Consider the following 10,639-nt stretch of genomic DNA (forward strand, 5'->3'; position numbering starts at 1 on the left):
GAAAATGTCAGTGAAGACACTTGCCAGTTGGTCAGCGCATGCTCAGAGTACACATCCTGGTAATCCGTCTGAATGTTGACCTGTTTAAAGGTCTTTCTCACATCGGCTACGGAAAGCATGATCACAAAGTCGTCCGGAACAGCTGATGCTCTCATGCATGCTTCAGTGTTGCTTGCCTCAAGGCGAGCATAGAAGTAATTTAGCTCGTCTGGTAGGCTCGTGTCACTGGGCTGCTCGCGGCTGTGCTTCCCTTTGGAGTCTGTAATAGTTTGCAAGCCCTGCCACATCCGACGAGCGCCGGAGCCGGTGTAGTATGACTCAATCTTAGTCCTGTATTGACGCTTTGCCTGTTTGATGGTTTGTCGGAGGGCATAGCGGGATTTCTTATAAGCGTCCGGGTTAGAGTCCCACTCCTTGAAAGCAGCAGCTCTACCCTTTAGCTCAGTGCAGATGCTGCCTGTAATCCATGGTTTCTGGTTGGGGTATGTACGTACGGTCACTGTGGGGAAGACGTCATCAAACCACTTATTGATGAAGCCAGTGACTGATGTGGTGTACTCCTCAATGCCATCGGAAGAATCCCGGAACATATTCCAGTCTGTGCTAGCAAAACAGTCCTGTAGCTTAGCATCTGCGTCATCTGACCACTTCTTTATTGACTGAGTCACTGGTGCTTCCTGCTTTAGTTTTTGCTTGTAAGCAGGAATCAGGAGGAGAGTTATGGTCAGATTTGAATCAATAATGAATGTTTTACTAAGATCCTAAAGCTGATTGGGGAGGACCCTTAGGGGCAGGAGGGGTGACTCAGCTATATTGTGTGCAAGTAAAAAGAGCTCTACAGTACTATTAGGCCTATGATATGAATTATATGGAGGTTGTACTGTTTTTGTGTGTTAATGTGTAGGTGTGTTTTCATTCAACTTTTGTTTTACTAACCTTTCCCTTGAGACAAAAAAAAAAGATGGGAAGGAAGTTGTGTTGGGTAGAGAGTTGAGTTATTGACTAGACTGGTGGGGGTCGGGTGTGTAGGTGGCTTGGGTTGGCTGGGAGGTCTGGCTGAAATTTGATATAGAGGATGTCTTAAAGACAATCAAAAGTTGAAAATTGTACAGTGAGGGGAAAAAGTATTTGATCCCCTGCTAATTTTTTACGTTTGCCCACTGACAAAGAAATGATCAGTCTATAATTTTAATGGTAGGTCTATTTGAACAGTGAGAGACAGAATAACAACAAAAAAATCCAGAAAAATGCATGTCAAAAATGTTATAAATTGATTTGCATTTTAATGAGGGAAATAAGTATTTGACCCCCTCTCAATCAGAAAGATTTCTGGCTCCCAGGTGTCATTTATACAGGTAACGAGCTGAGATTAGGAGCACACACTTAAAGGGAATGATCCTAATCTCAGCTTGATACCTGTATAAAAGACACCTGTCCGCAGAAGCAATCAATCAATCAGATTCCAAACTCTCCACCATGGCCAAGACCAAAGAGCTCTCCAAGGATGTCAGGGACAAGATTGTAGACCTACACAAGGCTGGAATGGGCTACCAGACCATCGCCAAGCAGCTTGGTGTGAAGGTGACAACAGTTGGTGCGATTATTCGCAAATGGAAGAAACACAAAATAACTGTCAATCTCCCTCGGCCTGAGGCTCCATGCAAGATCTCACCTTGTGAAGTTGCAATGATCATGACAACGGTGAGGAATCAGCCCAGAACTACGCGGGAGGATCTTGTCAATGATCTCAAGGCAGCTGGGACCATAGTCACCAAGAAAACAATTGGTAACACACTACGCCTTGAAGGACTGAAATCCTGCAGCGCCTGCAAGGTCCCCCTGCTCAAGAAAGCACATATACATGCCTGTTTGAAGTTTGCCAATGAACATCTGAATGATTCAGAGGAGAACTGGGTGAAAGTGTTGTGGTCAGATGAGACCAAAATGGAGCTCTTTGGCATCAACTCAACTCGCCGTGTTTGGAGGAGGAGGAATGCTGCCTGTAGCTCAATTGGTAGAGCATGGCGCTTGTAACGCCAGGGTAGTGGGTTCGATCCCCGGGACCACCCATACGTAAAGATTTATGCACACATGACTGTAAATTGCTTTGGATAAAGTGTCTGCTAAATGGCATATTATTATTATTATTATTATTATTATTATTATGACCCCAAGAACATCATCCCCACCGTCAAACATGGAGGTGGAAACATTATGCTTTGGGGGTGTTTTCTGCTAACGGGACAGGACAACTTCACAGCATTAAAGGGACGATGGACGGGGCCATGTACCGTCAAATCTTGGGTGAGAACCTCATTCCCTCAGCCAGGGCATTGAAAATGGGTCGTGGATGGGTATTCCAGCATGACAATGACCCAAAACACACGGCCAAGGCAACAAAGGAGTGGCTCAAGAAGAAGCACATTAAGGTCCTGGAGTGGCCTTGCCAGTCTCCAGACCTTAATCCCATAGAAAATCTGTGGAGGGAGCTGAAGGTTCGAGTTGCCAAACGTCAGCCTTGAAACCTTAATGACTTGGAGAAGATCTGCAAAGAGGAGTGGGACAAAATCCCTCCTGAGATGTGTGCAAACCTGGTGGCCAACTACAAGAAACGTCTGACCTCAGTACTTGGTGGCAAAACCCTTGTTGGCAATCACAAAGTCATGTTTTGCAGAGGGGTCAAATACTTATTTCCCTTATTAAAATGCAAATCAATTTATAACATTTTTGACATGTTTTTTTACATGTTTTTCTGTTCAAATAAACCTACCAATAAAATTATAGACTGATCATTTATTTGTCAGTGGGCAAACGTACAAAATCAGCAGGGGATCAAATACTTTTTTCCCTCACTGTATGTTTGTGCTTTTCTAATAACCAATTTGACTGGGTTCATTCAAGTGACTCATTGATCGTGCCTGGGAGGAATCCTCACTATCAGTATCTGCAATTTGGCAGTACGCCCAGAACATTGTTTTGAGAACCGAAAAGGGTGTCTCAGTTTCAAGGTCTCAGCTTGGAGAGAAGAGGCCTCGTGAGGTATTGGTCGGTCACATGCATGAACTATACGTTAATGATGAATTCATTATGAATAGTGAATAAGCTAAATCATGCAAATATAACTTGTAATCAGTATATAAGAGAACTAACGGGACTGCCACGGTGGAGCTCCTGACAGACCTGTACTACTTGGTGCATTAAGTTTGTTGGAACCTCTCCAGCTTGCTGATAATAAATAATTATTCATTTAAGATTGACTTCAGGTGTCCCTGGTGGTAATTTCCACGACAAGTTGTTCATTTGTTAGGCTATTGGTTAAAGGTGCAACACAATATTGATTATTGAATTATCATGGATCTTGTTCAGTCTTATCAATCACTTAACCATATTTAATCATCTCTTACCTAGCTTGATGACTACGTGCATTTTTGCTTACTTTTTGTTGTTCTAAATAGACACGGATAGAAGGGCCATGGGTCATATTAGATTGTGAAGAAATGCAGGAAACGTGCTTTAGATGCCCCAAAAAATGGGAGGACCCCCAGGCCCCCTGCCAAGTTGTCCCCCTCTGCAAATAGCACTGCTGGGTGATGTCATGCCTACTCCCGCTCCCCCGCTCGACGTCGCCGGTCTACTAACCACCACCCCTGGCAATCATCATTACGCACACCTGGACTTCATCATCACCCTGATTACTCTCCCTTTATTTTGCCCTCTGTAGCCTAAGTCATCAGGCAGTATTGGTTTTTGTTCAAGTTCTGTACGCTTCTCCTGTCTTGTTTATCTTCATGATTCTTATTATTAAACTCACCTTCTGCACCTGCTTCCTGACTCCCAGCATATACATTACAGGTGATTAAAAAAGTCAGCCAATCAATAATATAATAATACTCCTAGCAAAACAGTTAATTTTTCATTTACAATCTGTAGAAACTATGAAAATAGAAAGGTTCAGAACTTTTGTGAAACATCATAGCACAGTCAAAATATATGGCAAATAGAAATCAAAACTGGATGGTGTTCAGAGATAGATGGTAAGGGTTGAGTAGCTGAAGAATGGGACTAAAAACAAATAAAAGTTAATAACTATTGTAAAACATACTGTGTCCGTGAAAATGTATATAGTATGTATAAGCTGGAAGTAGTTGTCCATAAGTGTTGTCCATAGTTTACTCCAATTAGGGGAGGGATGGTAAGGTTAGGGGAAAATAATAAAGGGGGGGAGGGAGGAATTATAAGGGGGTTGGAAATGATGCAGACAATTACATTAATGGAAGCCACAATCTGCAATATTAAAGCTAATCTACCCCCCCAAAAAAAATAATGTCCCCCCCGCTTCTAAAACCAAAGTTGCACCCCTGACAATAACAATCTTTACCCCTTTACAGAAAAGCATTGACATTTTCCTGCATTTTTTCACTTTTGAACGTGTAATTTTGGGTGCTAAAATCAACAAATTAGCTAATGTTAGCAGAAACGCCGAAATGTATGATTAATTATCATGCAATTTTAATTTTTAAAGCAGTAGATGTTTGTTGATAAACTATTACTATATATAAACAGCTGAATGCTAATACTGGCAAATAATCAAATAATTTGAAAATCCATTATCGTTACACCGAATGAAATTATTCATGGCAGAAATATGATTTAAAATGTAAATGCATGGATTGAATTCTCGGTGACTAAAACTTTTTTGTCATCCTTATTCGTCATTGACCCACCTGTTTGACGTTTTACGGCATTGTTAGGAGCTAGTAACATAAGCATTTCGCTGCACCTGCTATAACATCTGCTAAACTGTGTACACAACCAATAAACTTCGATTTGATTAGACCATTCCTTCATACAGAATCTTTCCAGATCCCTGATATCCTTCATCTTCGCCCTCTTCAATGCAAACTACAGGTTTTCAATGGGTTTTATGTCCGGAGACAGATGGCCATTGCAAAATGTAGATTTTATGAACAATTAACAATTTCTTTGTGGATTTTAATGTGTGCTTGGGGTTATTGTCTTGCTAGAAGATCCATTTGTGGCCAAGTTTCAGCCTCCTGGCAGAGGCAACCAGGTTTTTGGCAAAAATGTTCTGGTACTGGGTAAAGTTCATGATACCGTTGACCTTAACAAGAGCCCCAGGACCAGTGGAAGCAAAATAGCCCCATAACATCAAAGATCCACAACTATATGGGGTTATTGTCTATATGCATCTTTCTTTTGATGCAAAACACACCACTGGTATGCGTGGCCAAATAGCTCTATTTTCATGTCATCTGACCATATCACCAGTTCCAATTCAAGTGAAAATGCCATTTAGTAAACTCCAGGCATTTACATTTGTTGGATGACATGACAATAGAGCTCTTTGCTCACATGTAAGGGAAGGGTGATGGAGTACTGAAAACAGGGGTGCCAATCACTTGTTAAACTCATTTTCTCTGAGCAATTGTATTAGTATAAAATAATATCAATTTATTCATCTCAGCAGTCATCCACTTTTACAAGGCAGGTATATGTCACAACTAATGGACATCAGGTGCTTTCTGTCTGTCCATCTGCCTGCCCGATCTGTGTCACAGTGGCGTTACAGTAGACACAAAACCCATTTCTCATCTCTTCACACAAAGATAAATAAAAATATACAAAAAAATATACTTCAACTCCCCATTGCTGATAAATCAGCAGTAGTTATGCTGCATCTCCATGGTGTGTCTTTCGTTGTGGAAGCAGAAGCAATGGGTGGGGGCAGGCGGTTCAAAGTGGGACATGAACAGTGCAATTACAACTCATCTTCAGTTACAAATCTTCCGTTGTTTCCGTTTGCTATAATATCTTAGGAAAAAAAACTCAATACTGATGATTGGCATCCTTCTCGCTCACAGGGGGAGCACTTTTTGACTCCTCTGTTATTACAGAACTGGTTGAAACCACTGTCACAGAGGAAATTACATGTCACATTTGCGTCCAGGAGAGGTTTTGGACAAACCAAAGAAACAGGGGGGCGAGGACCACAAACATTCTTCCTCAATTTCTTCGTCATCACACTCTTTCTTCCTCATCCCTCTCTCCTCAGCTTAACCTGTCCTGGATGTTCACGAGGCTGGTGTTGGACTTGGCTCGTTTGGCTGGAGAGGAAGCAGGAACAGTGTTACTGTTAGCTACCACCCATCACCTCTAAACAACATTTAACACAGGAACATTTAATCTAAGATTGCTGCTTCACCATAATGGCATGTGTCAAAGAAAAAACGTAAGGTATTACTCTCCGGCTTAGAACATTAGTAGGCCCAAAACCCACTATTAACAAGGAAACCCCTAAACCTCTCCCCTCCACCACTCCCAACCCTTGAACTACCTCACCCCTCCTTCACAAGTCCACATTATTTGGGGCACTCATTGAGGAACTCCCTTCTGCCTGAAATAAAATCTCTATAAACCAGGAGCATGCATGCAGGAGACACCCCGGCTTCCATACATACTTCACTTTAAAAACCTGTGACACCCCAGTCAACCCGTCAAATCTCTCTGTGCAACAATGGATGTTTTAAGCTGGTTACTCACGGTGTATGAGCTTGCGTTTCTTTTGTTCCGAGTGAAGGAAACTGCTCAAGTAGAAGATGATGGGCAGAAAGAGCATGAAGCTGGACACGGTGATGACAGGAACATTCTCCGCCCGGGGGAAGGAACAATTGAAATTCTTGCTCCACAGTCTGCGGGTGATATTCATCTGAAACAAGGCAAGGCAAAATCCCCCCCCACCACCATCAACACAGGAGCTTAAAGAACCACAAAGGGGATAAAGTATATCTCTCTCGCCCACTTCTCTATTCTTAAGTCCCTCACTCTTTTTTTGTCCATCTGACTCCCTTGCTCTATTTCTGGCTTTGGCCTTCAAAAGTGCCCCTTTGTAGTTACTAGTCTCTACGTCACCTCCTCCTTTGAAACTCACTGGCACCACCAGAACTGGGGTGCGTCCCAATAATCTCTCCTTGTCCTGAAGTGTGCACCCGTTCGCATGGGCTAGAGGGATTTTCCATACCAGTCATTTCCTTTCAAATCCATGAAGGGAATTGAACAAGTGCACACTTCGACAGAAAGGTGTGATAATTGGGCCGCAACCCTGGTGACATCTCACTGTTCCTTTCTCAGTGGCTATGTTTAGACAGGCAGCTGAATTCTGATATTTTGCCCGATTATTGGCAAAAGATCTGATCTAATTAATCAAACAACAAATTAGAGGCAAAAAAAATCTGAATTTGTCTGATTGTCTAAACGCAGCCTAAGAGCCCCCAAGGGGGTGCTGTTTTACATCTTCCACATATCTATTAGTGGGGAAGCTTGCTAAACTTTACATTCTCCAAATGTATTCTGCAGTCTTCTTGGCATTAGCGCACAAACAGAGCTCTACTATATATAGCACAAAAAAACTTTGACAGTCTTGAGAGTACATTCCATATCTATTGTGTACATTATACATGAATGTAGTCTCATATGGCCATCCTTCCAAATCTCGTCTCGTTGACTTGACTATTGCAAGTCTGTAGTACTTCAGTATTAGATTTTGCATTTGAATGGGAGCACTAGCATTCAACGCTTGCATTTGATTGGTGCCGAGGTAGAAATTACATTTCCCCTCAGGAGAGGCATTTCCTTGTTTTTCTTTGGCTGTGGCTGTGAAATACATACTGAGTCCTCGATGTCGATGCAGAGTGTGCGATTCTTCTCCATGCGGCTGTACAGCTCATTCAGTCCTCTGTATGTGGCCTTGCACTCCTTACATAGCGCTGAGTGGTTCCCCTGCTAAATCACACAAACAGGTGGAAACCATTTTGGTTATTTATAAACTTCATATCTAATAAAAACTTAACTCTATACTCCACTCTCCCTCCCTAGTGGTTTTAGATGGGTTTTGGTACACACTAGCTAAACAATCTCTCTCTCTTTGACCTACAACTGGGACCCACCTGTTGGAACTTCTCAAAGCAGCTGAGGGACTGGTTGAGAGTGGCCATGAAGTAAAGGGTGTCATTGGTCAGGCTGTGGAGTCCCGGGCTTACACAACCTTAGAAACAGGAAGTCAGATATAATTCAGAAATGATGTACCATGGCAGGGTTAAAGATCAAATGGTATACTCTGCCTCCTGGCACACACATATCAATTCTATTCAGAGCATCGATCACAAAGGAAAGGAGGCAAGGAGAGGAAGAAAGGGACTTATTGAGACATAGAAAAGGTAATAATATACACTGAGTATACATAACATTAAGAACACCTGCTCTTTCCATGACAGACTGACCAGGTGAAAGTTATGATTCCTTATTAATGTCACTTATTGAATCAACTTCAATCAGTGTAGATGAAGTGGAGGAGACAGGTTAAAGAAGGATTTTAAGCCTCAAGACAATCGAGACATGGATTGTGTATGTGTGCCATTCAGACGGTGAATGGGCAAGAAGAAAACAAATATTTAAGTGTGTTTGAACGGGGTATGGTAGTAGGTGCCGGTTTGTCAAGAACTGCAACGCTGCTGGGGTTTTTTCCACACTCAACAGTTTCCCATGTGTATCAAGAATGGTCCACCACCCAAAGTCCATCCAGCCAAGTTGACAACTGTGGGAAGCATTGGAGTCAACATAGGCCAGCATCCCTGTGAAATGCTTTTGACACCTTGTAGAGTCCATGCCCCAATGAATTGACACTGTTCTGAGGGCAATGGGGGTGGGGGAGATGCAACTCAATATTAGGAATGTGTTCCTAATGTTTGGTATACTAAGTGTATACAGGAGTACATATCAGAAATAAATAAATAGCTGAATGTGTTTATAATAGAAGGCAGTCCACCTACTGTTACATTCTGAACTAGTCCAGATGTCCTCCAGGTTGTTGTAGAGCAGGAACACCAACATCAGCCTATCAGAACGCAGGAGGCTGTCTCTGCAGCTCACATTCCCTGGGCCCATCTGGAAACAGACACACAAGCAGTCTCACTGAGGGTGTTTACCATCCCTATTGTTTAGGCTTACTGGTTAGAATATATCTTATATTGAGGATTCAGTGGATACAGCTTACAGTACTGAGAAATTGAAGTAAGTGGCAAAACATTGCCATTAGGCTATAGGATACCTATTTAACCCCCATTATGGCAACAGTCGGGCATAGCTGTTGTTCTCCTAGTCACTAGGCATGTGACTAGGATAGTTAGTCTTGTGATCTCCTATTTCCCCTACTACACAGTACACACCCCACCACTATACATGTTGTGCTGCAGCCAGAGGCGCACTAACAGCGCCTAGACAATTGCGCACGTATTAACCCATAGATTGTATATGAATTAACCCGCAGCACAGGGCAAAAACATGGAGACGCATAATATAAATATATATATATATATATATATATATATATGATAAACTCAAAGTCCACTGAGAAAACACAAATGCTACTTAGCCTACCTGGTCTGATGATATGTTTGTGTAGATTTCCATAAGGTTGCCGTAGGTGCCATAACAATTTTGGCACACTTTGACAGGACGCGCGGCGGACACCAAACAATTCACATACGTTGAATATCGCTGCCCAAAGATAGTCAGCAGCTCGACGCAGTAATCGCTGACCTCCAGATCTTCTGGAAACGCCGACAACAGATTGAGAGAAAAGTAGGAACCGCGGCTGGGGTGAAACACGGGCGACTGGGGCGCCACTGCCGCAGCGAGTTGCTTCAAGCCGTCTGCGCTCAGCTCTGAACCCAGGATGGTGGTGTTCACAGAGACAGTAGACGTTTGAGCATTGCCATAATATAGCAACGCTATCAATAACGCAGCCACCTGCAAGTCAGACATGTTTGTGAAATAGGGAAGTTTGAAGAAGCACCTTCCAAACGCTCACACTAAATAACAGTCCATCACTTCCTGTTCCTGGCGCGTACAGTATGTGACGTAGAACCTGATTGGTTGAGCCTTCTTGAGTGCGTGACGTCACTCTAGAGCCCTTACCAAAACACAAAACATGGCGGACAATTTCTCTCGGAAAAAAAATGCCTCGTCTGAAGAGTAGTCTAAGGAGTGAGGAGGAACGATGGCGGAAGCGGACGAAGTGGAATCAGATTCTAATGGTGGTAGAATCAAGGAGAATTGGATTATAGTTCAAAAGAAGGGAAAACAGAACAAAGTAGGATGCAGTGATGAGAATGTCCTTTCATATCTTGTAGGAGTACGGTTTGTTAATGAGGAGCAGCTGATCGAAGTACCAATCTTGAGGAATCCATTTGAGATATCAAAACTGGTGGAGAGAGTGCTGGGTAGAGTGAAGGCTGAGGATCAAGAGAGACGGGCTTGTTTTGATTTTTTGTGCTTCTGCTGATCAGAAGGATCGTGTGTTGCTAGTTTGCACTGTTGTGTGTCTCTTCGGAACAGGGCACACCTCTAGGGGGTTATATATGGCGTCTTGTGGGAAGTCGATGTTGAAGAGATGAAAAGTGATGAATGCACGTCGGATGAATCGTGTGTTGAATGAAGAAAAAGTGAAGAGTCTATCTGTTCTTTTGTTTTTTGATATGGAGTCTCTCCCTACTCAATTGCAGTTAGGGTATATCAACTATAGAGTCTGAGCATTTATCCCAAGACCAATGCAGTGTGATCA

General features: G+C 42.7%; 1 protein-coding gene across 2 annotated transcripts; it reads right to left on the bottom strand.

The window, feature by feature from the left end:
- Window positions 1-5,418: 5,418 nt before the first annotated feature.
- LOC311108296 (osteopetrosis-associated transmembrane protein 1-like) lies at window positions 5,419-9,924 on the bottom strand. 2 transcript variants are annotated; one of them, XM_084150923.1, is made up of 6 exons: window positions 9,454-9,924; window positions 8,847-8,961; window positions 7,965-8,062; window positions 7,687-7,800; window positions 6,562-6,727; window positions 5,419-6,125 (listed from the first exon to the last, which is right to left on the bottom strand). In XM_084150923.1, the coding sequence occupies exons 1-6, from the start codon at window positions 9,838-9,840 to the stop codon at window positions 6,070-6,072; spliced, it is 936 nt and encodes a 311-aa protein (XP_084007049.1). In that variant the 5' UTR covers window positions 9,841-9,924; the 3' UTR covers window positions 5,419-6,069. The 2 variants fall into 2 exon arrangements, with proteins under 2 accessions (XP_084007049.1, XP_084007050.1); XM_084150924.1 differs by having other exon boundaries at window positions 7,687-7,797; window positions 9,454-9,910.
- Window positions 9,925-10,639: the final 715 nt, after the last annotated feature.

This window comes from Coregonus lavaretus (genome assembly GCF_964263955.1).
Source record: "Coregonus lavaretus genome assembly, chromosome: 33".
Taxonomy (NCBI): domain Eukaryota; kingdom Metazoa; phylum Chordata; class Actinopteri; order Salmoniformes; family Salmonidae; genus Coregonus; species Coregonus lavaretus.

Excerpts from the sequence above, each read along its gene's own strand:
- LOC311108296 (XM_084150923.1), bottom strand. The coding sequence starts at position 9,840 with ATGTCTGACTTGCAGGTGGCTGCGTTATTGATAGCGTTGCTATATTAT. Across the intron at positions 8,962-9,453 it reads CAAACATATCATCAGACCAG|ATGGGCCCAGGGAATGTGAG; the intron begins GTAGGCTAAGTA and ends GTCTGTTTCCAG. Across the intron at positions 8,063-8,846 it reads GACTAGTTCAGAATGTAACA|GTTGTGTAAGCCCGGGACTC; the intron begins GTAGGTGGACTG and ends CCTGTTTCTAAG.